The 15355-nt window shown below is 39.6% G+C and overlaps 2 protein-coding genes across 4 annotated transcripts in view; one reads left to right on the top strand and one right to left on the bottom strand.

Moving 5' to 3' along the window:
• COL4A6 (collagen type IV alpha 6 chain) overlaps nt 1-10909 on the bottom strand; it is a 288733-nt gene extending 277824 nt beyond the window's left edge. For both annotated transcript variants that reach the window (XM_007196388.2, XM_007196387.2), the window contains exons 1-2: nt 10668-10909; nt 10422-10473 (exon numbers count right to left, since the gene is read on the bottom strand). In XM_007196388.2, coding sequence (XP_007196450.2) covers nt 10422-10473; nt 10668-10678 — 63 coding nt within the window. In that variant the 5' untranslated portion in view covers nt 10679-10909. The remainder of the gene's footprint in view (nt 1-10421; nt 10474-10667) is intronic.
• Nucleotides 10910-12357: 1448 nt separating this feature from the next.
• The window catches only part of COL4A5 (collagen type IV alpha 5 chain), a 243894-nt gene continuing 240896 nt past the window's right edge, over nt 12358-15355 (top strand). For both annotated transcript variants that reach the window (XM_007196386.2, XM_057538818.1), the window contains exon 1: nt 12358-12730. In XM_007196386.2, coding sequence (XP_007196448.2) covers nt 12650-12730 — 81 coding nt within the window. In that variant the 5' untranslated portion in view covers nt 12358-12649. The remainder of the gene's footprint in view (nt 12731-15355) is intronic.

A 15355-nucleotide genomic window follows, 5' to 3' on the forward strand; every position in this document is an offset into this window, starting at 1 on the left:
TCAGATTTTATGTTTTTTTTCATTCTCTTCCTTCTTACTGACTTTACAAATAAATATTAAAAACTTTGACTTATTAGCAAAACACTTACTTCGGTTTTTATGTTGGGGGTCATATAAGATTTTGTTCGGGGGGACATGGTCTACTGCTGTAAATTTTGAAAAGTGCTCTAATCATTCTTCTTCATCATTATCAGCATCAACACCAACATTATTATCTATGAGCATGTTCTGGGTATCTAGATGCTGGTGAGTATTTTTGCAACTTAATCTTATCGCCAAGGCAAGGTCACATAAATCTTATAAATCTCAAGTTGATCTTCATTCTCAAGGGATCTGCTGCACTCACAAACAGAATTTAGAGATTCTAGGCATTTTAGATTTTCTCTGCCAACTCTCTTTGTTCTGGATAAGGAAAAATGGTCAAAGATTTACAGAGCAAAGGAGAAATACCACTTAACTTTCCTTCTCTCCCCCAGAGAAAATGTGTCTCTCAAAGGACTAATTCAGTCTCTTGGCCAGAAGTCCAAGACATTTCTGGGAAAGCCTGGTCTCTCTGAGGTAAATACTGTTAGAACTTTAGGGCCAGGGAGATTTCCACTGAAGAACACCAACTCCCCCTCAGTAAAAGCAACCAGATTGAGAGATAATGGCAAACTAGCTCTATTGTTGTTAGACTAAAGGGAACTGGGACTTCAAAGATACCTGAAGAGGTGTCTTCAGACATCATCTTCAGTTGGTACCCTGGTCTCTACAGGAAGTCACAAAGGTAGGGCAGCAGAGGTAGAAGTGGCTTTGGAGAAACTGGAACAAATATAACAATTCTAACTCTTCTTCTCCCTTTAGGAAGCTTGAAATACAAATTCAACACATAATTAAGCAATTTACTCTAAAAATGCCCCCAAAATGGGTTCACCACTCATTTTTAGTGCAAAGGCAGTCACAGTGAGTGATGGGAGCAAAATAACAACAATAGTAATAATTTTTCAGCTAATAATACATTCAGTGATTTCTCCTAAGGCCATAATTAATGCTGGAGTCTGTATCTGAACTGAGAAACATTTGGCTCCAAATATGGAGCTCTTTATTTTTTAACCACACTATAATCCATAAAGGGAAAAAAAAGTCAGGAAATAGACCTCCAGACTTAAAACATGGAACCCCCCCCCCCCAAAAAGCTGAAGAAAAGACACATACCTCATGACTTACCTAAATTTTATAAATCTGGAAGGGGTAGATATGTGCCACAGGAGTGAGCCCTCCAGGCATAAGGGTTTGCCAGTGCTAGACACAGAGTTGGTGGCCAGCAATAACTATAACGCCTATTACACTCCACCAGAGAAATACACCTTAGCGCAGGCATTAGGTAAACGCTCTAAAGAATCAGGAGCCAATAAGAGTGCAGGGTAGGGACTTCCCTGGTGGCGCAGTAGTTAAGACTCTGTGCTCCCAATGCAGGGGGCCTGGGTCCGATCCCTGCTCAGGGAACTAGATCCCACATGCATGCCACAACTAAGGAGCCCGCTGGCCGCAACTAAGGAGCACACGTGCCACAACTAAGACCCAGTGCAACCAAATAAATAAAATAAATATAAGGAAACAAAACAAAACAAGTGCAGGATATATCTGGTCCTTTCCTGTTCCTCCAGCCTCATCTCACACAGTCTTCCACCTCCCTCCCTCTACTTCCCCCTCCCTGTGTTCCAGCCACACTGGCTTGGTACTTGCCATGGTCCTTCAAACAACAGGGATGGCCACAGTGTTTGACACATAGAAGGCACTAAATAAATCTTTGTTGAAGGAAGGAAAGAAGGAAAAACAGAGAGGGAGACAGAAGGCTAGAAAGAAGGGGAGATTTCAGAAAAACATTCACTAAACTGGGCCTTAAGGGAAAAATACTAAGTCCATCTGCAGAGACAGGAGGAAGAAAGAGGATGAGAAAAGAAGGGTGTTTCAAGCAGAAGGCAAAGCAGGAGGATGTTGGCATGCTGAGCCAACATCAAAAGCAAACTGTGGTCTAAACATCAGAATGAGAACAGTAACAGGAGATGGGGTTGGATGGGCGGGCAGGGCCAGATGATGATGGGTATGGGGAACTTGGAGTGGCATGATCATATTTGTGTTTCAGAATAGGCCCCTTGCTTGCAGAGGATGGCTATCAGGAGAGGGGGTGGGGGGCAGGGGAAGACTGAAACCAGAGGAAGTCAGGTCTGTTTTGGAGTCCAGATAAGAGATGATAAGATGCCTGAATTAGAGAGACAGCAGAGTAGAGTGGGTTTTAACCCAAATGCTGCCATTTGCTGGATTTGTGATCTTAGAGAAATCAATTAATCTCTCTGAGCTGAGAATATTTGCCCTATATATTTCTCAGGGTAGTCTTGAGCTGCTAAAAAGATAATATTGAGAAAGTGCTTTGTAAACTCAAAGCACTAGTAATTATATGTCATTATTAAAGTGGTAGAAGAGGGAAAAAGAGACAAGGGGGCAATTGAGAAACACGACCATTCTTCTAGACATACAATCTACAAAATGAGAGTATTGTCCGGCATCTCTTTTTATCAGTTGTCAAAATTGGGAGACACTTTAAAAATTTCCCTCAGCATTAAAAGAAATGGAGAATACTTTTCCATAGGGGGATAGAGTGGGGATTTAGCAACTACCTTGTGAATGGTAACTACACATATGTTCTCCCTTCTAATCACCCAACACTCTCAGGAGGAAGGTATTATTATCCCTTTTTTACTGATGAGAAAATTGAGTCTCAGAAAGGTAAAATGAGTTGCCTTACGTCACACAGAGGGCAGAGGCAGCATTCAAACATAAGTCTGATTCCAGAATCCTTTCTCTTAAACATTATACCATTGAACAAGGTTGTTATTTTCCCATCAAAGCAACTGTTATTAGAGTTAACATTTGTAATTCTCAAGAGAGACAAGGAAAAGGCAGTTGTTACAGGCCATTAGGAGTAGGTCTGTTTACTCACTTGAAAGTCATCTATTGATCACTTCCTATATGCTTGGCAGTATCCTGGACATCATAAGTTTGAAGAGGGCAACATTGCATACAAACATAGGAATTTCACAACTATGTGGTAGGTTCCACCAAAGGGGCCCAAAGAGTTTTGGAAGCACAGGGGAAGGAAGAATAAATTCTTTCCGAAGAGGACTGGGACTGTTTCATAGAGGAAACAACATTTTATCTGGGTATTAAAGATTGAGTAGGAGTTCACTAGGAAGAGAAAGTGTAAATGGTGGAGAAAGACATTCCAGATGGAGGGGACGGCATACAGAAAAGCAAAAAATGTGAAAGAACATAAAGTAATTTGGGAATGGAGAGAAGTTCAGTCTGAATGAAGCGTAATGTACACTATGAGTTTGAGAAGGAGAGGTGGCAGGAAAAAACACTCAGACGTGAGGCTGGAATGGTAGTTGGGGCCAGATAATGAAGGCCCTTAAATGTGTCAAGCCAAGGAGTATGTATTTTAATCTTGGGAGAAACAAGAAACCAACAAAACTTAAATCAGGAGATAACATAGTTGGATTTGTTGTTAATAAAATAACTCTGGTGGCAGTGTAGAGATTAGAATGGAGTCAGGGGGTAGAAAAACTAGTTAGGAGATTATTTATATATGATGATGAGATTTGGAACCATTAGAATATGAATAGAAAACTGGATTCTGCAGGATTTTGGTAAAACTAACAGAACTTGGTGGAGATGGAGATAATGAGGTTTGGTGCCTGATTCTATAGTTTCTCGCTTGAAACTGGGTGGATGGTGATGACATTTAACAAAGATAAAAAGATAGCAGGTTGGAGTATCATGGTAAAGACTAGAAAATAATTTCATGTTCAGATACACTGTGTTTTGGGGCAATACAACATAAGACCTGGCATTGTTTGAGTGCTTATACTAAGCTTTAGGCACCATTTTAAGTGCTTTGTATGTAACAACTAATTGAGATATAGGTACTTAGTAGGTAATTGGAAATAAAGATTTGGAGCTAAAAAGAGACATCTGGGCTGGAAATAAAAATTTGATAGTCATTAATGTATAAGAGGCATAGTTAAAACTGTTCAGGCAAGAAGAAGGCAAAGGATAAAAATGCTGAGCAAAACCACCATTTTATGACCAGGGAGTGATGAAGATTGTAACCTCCATGATGGCAAAGATCATGCCTGACTTGGTTCACCACTGTGTCACCAGAGCCTGGCATAGTATTTAGAATACAGTGGCTGCTCAATAAATAAATGTTGAATGAATGAAATAAAAATATCAGAGGGAATTCCCTGGTGGTCCAGTGGTTAGGACTCTGCGCTTTCACTGCCGAGGGCTTGGGTTCAATCCCTGGTTGGGGAACCAAGATCCTGCAAGCCATACAGTGCACACCTCCCCACCCCCCCCCAAAAAAAAACAATCAGAGAAGTGTAATGAGAAACAACGAGGCATCATGACTTGGAAGACAAAGGGGGAAAGGTGGTTTGAGAATGACTGGAAAATGCCAAGCACTACAGTAAAGAAGTCAGATAAAATGGGGACTGCAATGAAACCATTGGGCTTGGCAGTTAGGTATCCATTAGTAACTTGAAAGAGGGCAATTTTGGTAGAATAGCCTCCTTCTAGACTGTAATAGGCTTAAGGGTAAATGGTTGTTGAAGAAGCATAGAAAATGACCAGAAATTTGGTGGTAATGTGATTGAAGGGGTTTGAGTAACAGAGGAAAATGAAGCCATGGTTTTTTAAAAATTTTATTTGTTTTTGGGCTTCCCTGGTGGTGCAGCGGTTGAGAATCTGCCTGCCAATGCAGGGGACACGGGTTCGTGTCCCGGTCTGGGAAGATCCCACATGCCGCGGAGCAACTAGGCCCGCGAACCACAACTACTGAGCCTGCGCGTCTGGAACCTGTGCTCCGCAACGAGAGAGGCCGCGACAGTGAGAGGCCCGCGCACCGCGATGAAGAGTGGCCCCCGCTTGCCACAACTAGAGAAAGCCCTTGCACAGAAGCAAAGACCCAACACAGCCAAAAGTAAATAAATTAAAAAAAAATTTATTTGTTTTTATAATGGAGGAGACTTCAATATTGCTTATAGAAGAAAAAATATCCTAGGAGAGGGATAAATTACAGATGGTAAGAGTGGATAATTGTTCTTGGCTAATTTTCCTGTCACTGTTTTCCCTTGGGCATGCTGATCAGGTGTTCTATTTATATTTAGACTTTAAAACAACAAGTTAGAGCTCTATGATCTGCCTCACTGGGACATCTGGTCAGCTTAAAAGGACTTGGTAGTTTAATACAGCATGGTGCTTTCCTAATAGCTTCTTTCTAGATGTATATGTCTTGTCATCTACGCAGGATAGGACAAGTCTATACTCCAAGCACGGTGGTGAAATTATGGAATTATGCACAAATTGAGGCAAGCGAACACCAATATGTATTGATAATTGAGGTCAATCTATTTGTTTCATTATTATATTAATGAAGTAATTAGGGGAATAGCCCACTTTGCTCCTGTGATTTGGCTTGACCATGATCTTATAGAATATAGGGGCATATTTACTGGAGACTCCATAATATGCCTAGAATCTAAAAGGTTGTTGGCACTTGTAGTCAATACAAATGCCCTCACACCTGAAGATGCCTTAGACAGTGACAAATTGTAAAAACCAACTGCATAACTAGATGGGTTCTTTTTCAATACCGTGGATAACTCTGACAGTCTAGTGAAGCCTACAGACTCCCTTTCAGAAAAGTATTTTTAAATGTAGTCGATAAAATACATGGAGTTACAATACAAACCAATCATCAAAATATATAATAAAACAAATTTGTGATATAGTAATATATCTATCTGATTCTTTAGTAACACATTAAATAATATCTATTTTCCCCTCCACTCCTATCTGAAAATGTTTCTTTTGACCTGTCAATAATATAACTACATTATCATCTATTGCTACCTATTTATGTAGTCATTTGATGGTTCACTTGATGATGCACTCATATATATGTATGTGTTCCCAGTCACCCAAGATACATATTTGATGTCCATGCACACACACACATATATATGTTATATATTCCAATCATTCATAGCTAGCTGATATAGGATATTTGCTAGCAGGCAAAGCAGAAGACTACTTTAAGAATTCATATTAAGAAAATGAAAACATAAGCCACAGACTGGGAGAAAATATTTGCAAACTGTATATATGGTAAAAGACTCGTATCTAAAATATACAAAGAACTCTTACAACATAATAATAATAAGACAATCCAATTTTCAAATGGGCAAAATATTTGAATAAACATTTCTCCAAAGAAGATATCCAAATGGCTAATAAGTACTTGAAAAGATGCTTAATTGATTAGTCATTAAGGGAAATGCAAATTAAAACCACAACGAGACACCACTTCACACCCACCAGGATGGCTATAATAAAAATGACAGACAATTACAAGTGTTGGCAAGGATGTAGCAAAACTGGAATTTTCATACAGTGCTGATGGAATGTGAGGTGGTACAGTCACTTTGGAAAACAGTTTTGCAGTTTCTTAAAAGGTTAAATATAAAGTTTTCATACAACCCAGCAATTCCATCTACTCAGGAGAAATAAAATATATGTCCACACAAAGATTTGTATGTTAATGTTCATAGCAGTATTGTTCATAAGAGCCAAAAGTGGAAAGAGCCCAAATGTCCATTAATTGGTGAATGCATAAAGAAAATGGGGTATATCCATAATGGAATACCAATACTAAATACCAATACCAATACTAAAAAAAAAAAGAGTAAAATACTGATATATGCTACAACATGAATGAATTTCAAAAATATTATGCTAAGTGAAAAATGCTAAACACAAAAGATTATATATTAATTGGTTCTATTTATATGAAATGTCCAGAAAAGACATATCTATAGAGGTAGAAAAGTAGATTCATGCTTGCCTAGGCTTGGGGGGTGGGAATAGGGATTAATTAAAGGGATATGAAGGATCTTACTGGGGTGATGAAAATGTTCTAAAACTGGATATAGTGATGGTTGTACAACTTGGTAAATTTACTAAAAATCATTGAATGATATACATAAATGGGTGAATTTATGGTATGTAAATTATATCTTAATAAAGTTGTTTTAAAAGAGAAAAAAAGAAAAATCCTAGAGACAGCCCAAACAAGGCAAATACTCCTCTTGATCCTTAGATTAGGAAGGGATTTTCTCCATCTCTGAAAAACCTTAACACTCCCTTCATACTTTGATGACTGTGATTATGACTGAAAATCACATTGGAAAGGACCAACCTGAGCAAGTTACAACTTTAAGAAGTTTGTATTTCAATCAGATCTTGATTTGAATGTGGCTAAAGGCACTTTACCTGTGCTCTAGGCAGAGTTGATAATAGACAGGTGTTTTCTCCCCTTTGCCTCTTCCCCACTCAAATAACTCTCCCGCTGGGCTTTGACTTTTAAATATGTCTGGTTGTATTAGATCCTCTTGTGAAAGCAGATTTGGGGCAAAATGGGAAGAAAACATGAGGACCCTGACTAATTTGGGACATATTTTAACTTCTAAACATATTGGCCTTTGGTGAGATATGGATCTTTCTAGTCTCTTCTCTAACATGATGCTGATAATAATTTATCATTAAGTATCCTATATTTTAAAAAATATTTTTATTTATTTATTTGTCTGTGCCGGGTCTTAGTTGCGGCATGTGGGATCTTCGTTGTGGCACGCAGGATCTTTTAGTTGTGGCATGAGGGATCTAGTTCCCTGACCAGGGATCAAACCCTGGCCCCCTGCATTGGGAGCTTGAAGTCTTAACCACTGGACCACCAGGGAAGTCCCAAGTATCCTATCCTTTAAGGAACAAAATGACAACCATTGTCTGAGAAAGTGAACTCCTACAGAGTTAGAGACTATGTTTAAATAAATCTTTGTGTGTGGTGCCTTAGGCACTTAATAACCAAAAAACCATTATGGATGTTCTGAAATTCCAGGCTCTATCTCATTCAGATAAATTGTGAAAATATTTCAAATAAATGAATATCAGCACTCTTTTAAAAGAAATTTAATGAAAACTCATTACTTAATCCTGGGTTTTAACATTTAGTTTTCCATCCCTTCAAAAGTACTGCTTTATAAACTCTGACAAAGAAAGAACTCAAAAGCACCTAAATGACCCTATCTTAAATGCTCACCAGTATTCCTTTATTGACAACGTAACTCTCACAGTGAAGAGACTCTGTCATAGTGAAGCACAACATAGCTCTTGCCAATCTATTTATAAGTTATTTTTCACTAATATAAGTCAAAAAGTTACAAAGAATTCAAATGTTTAAAATCATCTGAAAGGTGAAAGACATTACAAACCCAGATGATGAACTGGAATTGAGAGTAAAAGATGAGAACCAGCCAATATAAATGAGAATCCAGTACAAAGAGTACAAAGGAAAAAACTTCCCCTCAGCAAAGTCACCTTCTGAGAACTTATCCTGTTACTCTCCTCTTTCTCTTTGCCATTTTTCCAAAAATTAAAAATTAGCTTTACAATGTCAAACATATAATGCAGAAGCAAATAATAGGTGAATGAAGTAGTTATGAACTGAAGGCAAAAAATAAAGTACTGTCAGTGTATCTCAAGGTTTATTTTAGTCTTACCAAGTTCAGTCACACTGACATAGCAGGTGACATGGTAAAACAATGGGACAGAGTCTAAAATCCACACACCAAAGTAGTGCTTGATTTTGGAGACATGCTTCAATGCTTCTAAGAAATGAAGACAACATCCTCTAGTAACTTTTAAAGTTATCAAGTGATAGGATGCAGTGTTTGGGAAATCTCCATAGAATGATTTGTTAATGCTTTTCCCAAAAGTACACTGAATAAGATCAGCCAGAGTCTGAAATAAAGGTTTTACTGGAGGGTATTCTGCCCAAGCATGACATTTTTATAAGTGGCAAGATTCCCAGAGAAATTGTTAACTAATCAAAACCTGGCATTTTCAATAAATGTAGTATTGAGCCTCAAGGTAACATATAACTAAACTTGTATACTGCAGGAATCAGAAAGAGAAGTATGCAGAAAACTAGATCAATACCTCTGCTTACAAAATCTAGAATTTACTTACATAAAAGCTGATGTTCTGAGTTAAGGCGTCACAAAACACTAAAAGTCAAGTTTTCTGGCATCATCCTCTTTTCATAAGAGAAGTCATTTCACTTTATTCTGATATTTTCTTAAAGACATATACCAGGACAAAGTAATCCATTTTTTTCCCATAAAAGTATTAGGTAATTTTACTGGGTTGAATTAAGTATGGCTCTATAAATAGTATTTTAAAATATTTAAAGTATTAAAAATAGAGCCAATCAGTGAAAATTGTCAAAACTCACAAAGTAAATATTTGGAATATATATTTAGCTGTCATATATATACATATATATACAGACACACATATATAGAGTACATGCATGACTTTGGCAATTATTAAGAATTTTAAAAATAGAACAGTGAAACAGTACTCAATAGTTAACTTCATATTTGAACTCAGTGATTAACTTTATTTCTTTAGGCATAAGTTGCTAGTGAGTCTGGAAAACTGCAGCATCTCTGATTATTCAGGTCACACCACCTTTGGTAGCTTATCCTAGTAATTCCATTGGAATTACTACTTTCTGGGATCTATTAAACTTTTCTTGACCAAACGTCTACAGAAATTCCTTTGCCTGCAGCCCCTAGCTGATTTGATGGATGATATCTAAACAGCCTATGAAATGTTAACTTTTAGAATTTTTTTCCCTATTCTAACCACTTTAACTTTTAACTTTCTGATGATAGAGAAAACCAGTAAAAGGAAACATCAGGCAGAAACTGAACATCATCTAGTAGTATCAGTGCAGTTCAGGCAGTTAAAGAATCCAGATGTTGTCACCTGGTACTGTCACAGGACTCACAAGAAAATACTCAAGTTTAACTTCTAACAACATTCTCGGTACTTCCACGTCCCACTTCTTGTATACTCCTCCCACTTTCAAACTTGTGTGCCAATTCATGTTCTTGTAAACCAGGGAAAATTACATTTCTTCTGCCTTGGAGATCGATACAGAGAAAGGCATCAGATGTCAGTCATCTTTAAGTCGTCCGGGAAGACGCTCAGAAATGCGTGCCTCTTGTGTCTTCTACTTTTATTTTCCCAACCCCTTACGAAGTTTTGGAACAGAAAGATGCCTGAGTCCCAAAGGCATTAGCCTGACACTGTGCTATTCCTTTCTAAGAACCCCATTAACTCCCAGTAGAAATGAGAGTGATGTGAACTCCGTTTCATGGCGCAACCCTCTGCAACCCCCTAACACAAACACAAGAGGTGGGATGGGGAGGAGGTCAAAGGAGGAGGAGGGAAAGGGGTCGGGAGAAGAGACTCACCGCTCCTGCCAGTTCCTCGGTCAGGCACAACGTAACCAGGAGAAGCCACAACCTGAAACGGGAGGGAGGGTGAATAACATGGGTTCTCTAGGCTCCGGGGTCCTGCGTCTGCCCATAGACCCCCGACCCCTTTTTGCTGCCTGCCCCCACTTCCTCTGTAATGACAGAAGTACAAGTATAGTCCCGGTCCGGCAAAGTAGCCCAGAATAGGAAAGAGGAGAGGAGCTCGGGGCAGTAACGGCTCACCCAGGGTGCATGCTTGCGGCTCCTCCGGAGCTGGGTCCCGGGAGACTGCTTAAGCGGCTCCGCGGCCCCGGCTCGTCGGGGCTCCGCTGATGCTTGGCGGCTGTTTCCTTATTCAAGAGGATGGGGTAGGGGGGCGAAGTGGCTCATTTCTGAAGAAACTAAACTCAGCTTCTAGATAAAGAGGTGCCCCAAAGGGAAACACGGTCAGCGGTGCCCGCTACAACTTGCCGCACTCAAAAGATAGTTCCATGCACCAGGGGAGGAAGGAATGGAGGGGAAGGGGGCGGGGCTGTCTGCTGTCAATCATCCCCCCTACCTCGGGCAGCCGGTCGTCTTTCTCACTTTCAGGCACCTCTACACATAACATTCCCACGCATCTCCACAGCTTCACGCACAGGCCCACAGACCTACACACTAATATGTAAGCAGCTGTGCATCATACACTTCCTTAAAGCACTGTTAATTGTTACACATATACAGATTAAGGCATACTCCTCCCACATAGACAAATGGGCCTATGCACACTTTCCCAAATGCATATCACTCATTCTAATTTATTGCACACTAAGCTCTTGAGGTGGTGGTAGTTTCTGGGGTTGTAAAACTACCCTTAGCTGAGCAGAACCTAAGGATAAGTGGGCCCCCGTGATATAGGTCCAAAGCCCTGAAAGACGCTAAAGTGGTAAATTCTAGGGTGTGAGATAACAACTGTTCTGAAGAATTCGTCAAGAAATCCCTGAAAGATCCTCCAAGGAGTCCACATAAAGTATTTTCTGGGCCTGATGGTGCTTAAAAAAATCTGTATGTCAGAATTACCAAAGTAACGTTCAAGTCTACTTTATTTGGGAGACATCAATTCAATTGCCATTAACTCCATACAAATATTTCCACTTAAGTGTTCGTGTTAGTGTTAAGGAAAATTGCACTAAAGTTATTTAATTCCCTACCCTAAATCTCTCCGAGAAACATCTGCAATGAGAGTCAATACCTTTTATGTTAGTCAGTATGAGGTAAATATTAATTATGGCATTCAATGTAGCTAAAGAAAAAGATATATTACTATAACATCCAACCACATAATAATTACTCATATCTACTGAACGCTCCCAAATCTTATATGAATATAATACGCATAAAATCTTCACACACGTATACGTACGTTCATTTTCTTAATTCTTCAGCTGGAAGCATATATTTAATTATATAAATATATTCATATGTTTCTAATATTTGCACATTTTCTGTTGTATGTAGAAACTCCCTCCTGTGAGCAGGTGGAAGGCAAACAACCCCAGCAGCCCTGGGAGCAGGCACCAAAATTTGTTTCTAATCATTAACAATAAAAGGAACCGTTCTCTTAGATCCCTCCGCTACAAAAAATAGTCCCAGCTCAGGTCTATTTGTAATTGGCTTTGCTGCTCACACCAATGAGAGTGGGACTGGGCAGGGAAAAGGAGTATCAACGGAAGGTGCAAGTGAACGAATAGAAAAGCTTCCCGGGGGGAGTCAGGGTGCGCAGTCAACTGGCCTGGACGTTTCCCTCCTCCAAATAACTGAGCGTCACTCCCTCGCAGGTTGCTGGTGCGGTCTAAAACTGTGGCGGAGTGATCCTCAAATTCCCCAGGGCTGGTGGGGAGGGGGCGGTGCGGGGGAAGAGAGGGAGGAAAGTAGATCTGTGGGACTTGCGCGAGGAAAAAGTTTGCAAGTCTGGACAGAAGGGAAAAGTGCTCCCGAGAGACCGGCTTTGGGGAGGGGAGCGGGGAGGGAAGAATAGCTGCTGCTTTTTTTTTTTTTTTCTTTCCCTTTCCACTCTTAAAAACCTACTTTCTCCTCACCCAAGACGACCGGCACAATTGGGACACCCTCGCTGTCTCTCTCCGGCTCTAGCTCTCTCCCTATAAACCCTCAAGATTATGTCAGTTGGTCAGAGCCAGCCAGGGATTTCGTGCGGGTACTGAAGGAGCTGCGGGAGCCGGAGAAGAATGAAACTGCGTGGAGTCAGCCTGGCTGCCGGCTTGTTCTTACTGGCCCTGAGTCTTTGGGGGCAGCCCGCAGAGGCTGCGGTAAGTCCTTCCTTCTACCCCCGACCCCCATCCCATCACCTCGCTCTCACGCTGAAATCACTTTTTGTCCCTTTACCTTCCTTTCTCCTGGGCCTCGGCTAGGGAATTCAGGTGTGCCTTCACTTGTTTAGGAAGAAACATTATTTACAACGCTAGTAACTCAAGCCTTCTGAAGTCCAAGGGAGAGGTTTAAGTGTTTAAAAATAGGGCTGCTTGCTTTCCCTGCAGCTAGCTGCTCTGGGGGCAAGAGCAGAGCCTGGGGAGGAGGATGCATGTTAATAGATAACTAAGCTCTGGTGGATATTTAAAACTTTTCCTCCGCACCCTCCGCCCTTGAGTGTTTCCCTACATGCCCGCTAACCTTTTCACTAGTTGTGCCCAATCCACGCACTCTTTAAACTTTGTCGATAGTTTACTATTTTGGCCTTTCTAAAATCCACCTTCCACCAAAGTGTTAAGCGCGCCCGTGAAGTTCTTCCCTTTTGCCTTTTCCTTAAGGAACGTGAACCTACCCTCACCTCTGGTCAGTAAAGCCTCTGTAGAGACTGCTTCCCTCTTGACATCCCTGTTGCAAATGCTCAGGTAACATACCAAGAAGAATGAGGTAAAGACGGATGGCTTCAGGCTTCGGTTCTTCTGCATTTTTTTTTTTTTTAAGTTCTCGGTTTTTGTTGTTTACTTTTTTTAGCTTACTAAGGCACCTGAAACAAATTGAGAATTTGCCCATCACCTATTTAAAGGAAAAGAACGATCTCTGTTTCACAGGAGAATGAGTGTTCTGGTTTAAAGGAGAGTGGAGGAGGGAAGTACACGTAAAATGACAGAGCAAAAACTTCCACTCAGTTTTAGGAATGTAGAATTAAAATCCTCATGTATCTCTTAGAAGGGTATCTAGGTAGTCCCACCCACTATCCTTCTGGGGATGAGAGGCAGATCTAAAGGAATGAATGGCTTTGTCAGAGAAAATGTTCTCCAGACTGAAACCCATCATCCTTAATTTCACTTAACCTCTAAATAGAGAATTAAGTGTGTGACAAATTATTTAAAAGTTATATTTGAGTGAACATAATGGGTGGTTTTAAAAACACTTTAATATGAGATCATGGCTTAGGCCTTCACATGGTTGAGTGACTATCAATTCTTTATATGCAGCTGTTGTGTTATATAGCTTACGTGGGTCCACTTGTAAGTTAGCTGTCTAGCTGTTCTATACACTCAGCATGCCTCAAGTTACATTGCCCTCCTCCCATCCTCCAGAAAGTGTGTACTCAAGGTATGAGAAAACTAACTTTCATATTACTCTAAGCACAACATAGTAATAATGGCCACTCTGCTGAAAAACCATGCATATCAAATATTTTTAATTACACTTGCCATAATTATTCCTCCATCAAAGTAGATAGATAATTTAAAATTGCTTTTATGATGCAGAGCTTCTTAATGGGCTAAGGTTTAGCCACTCAGTAGGGCTGCAGGCCCTTGGATAAAACTACAATTGTGTTGTTGAAAATAGTTCCTTTTAAAAACATCATCTTGGTGTTTACTGCTTGTGGCATTTGGCCCAGGGGCAAAGATTTTGTGGATGTTTGATTAAATATTTCTCATTTTTTTCTTTTGACCTTGCTATTAATAAATGTGCACCAGATACCAATCATACAGGTATGTATAGCTATACTTTATGTCAGTTTATATTAAATCATGTTATGTTAAAAATGAAATTTCTTTTTATGATTGACAAAATTTGGGAGCAAGCTTGTTTTCTTGGACTCTTTAACAATTGAGTGTTCATAAAGAAATTACAGAAGACACCAGGCAGTTTTTTTTCCCTTTTTTCTCCTATATAATTATTTATTTATTTTTCTCCTATATAATTTTTAAAGAACATTTTAGACCCCATTTCCCTATCATTAGTATAATGTGCCTCTAATAAAACCAGGGTTTGTTTCTTCTGCTTCACACATTAATATCCTAGTTAGATTAATGTTTTAATCATCTCAAAGATATGAATGGTATCTGCTCTCCATACTGGTGCTGGGGATATTGGTGACCTTCTCCAGAGTAAACTGGATAGTAGTGGGGCTGCTTGTTGACTGAAGTAGTCTAGTGTTGGGACTTTTATACCAGGAAGAGCATTGCTACTTAAATTGCTTTAATTTTTCATAGTTAAGTGATTTCTTTATCTCTGAAGTCATGCCAAATTGGGATATCGCAAATATGTGGAAAATTTTTTAGGTGGAGAGTTTGTTAGGTGGAATAAAGTAACTCTTATTCCAAAAGGTTAGCAATAAAGGAAGAAGGCAAATTTAGTTGGAAATGTCAGTTCTAGTGATGGAAATATGTATTTTTATGTAAAGGTACCTGTGCTGACTCTCTGTTAGTAGGATATACACTTAGATTTATGAATATGGTCTGTAAAATTCTAGTACTACTATACAGTTATTAGTAACTTCGTGTGTGCGCGCAGTGGAGTGGATAAGTTTCTTTAAATGTACTATCTCCCTTGTGACTAAGAGCAACAATTTGTTAAGGGTAGCAGTGTGGTTTGTGGCCATGGAACAGTTTTTCATCTGAAGTATACTGCTCCATAGGGAGAATTTGTTGACATTGTTATCATAACTTAACATT

Source organism: Balaenoptera acutorostrata, chromosome X, assembly GCF_949987535.1.
Source record: "Balaenoptera acutorostrata chromosome X, mBalAcu1.1, whole genome shotgun sequence".
Classification (NCBI taxonomy): Eukaryota; Metazoa; Chordata; class Mammalia; order Artiodactyla; family Balaenopteridae; genus Balaenoptera; species Balaenoptera acutorostrata.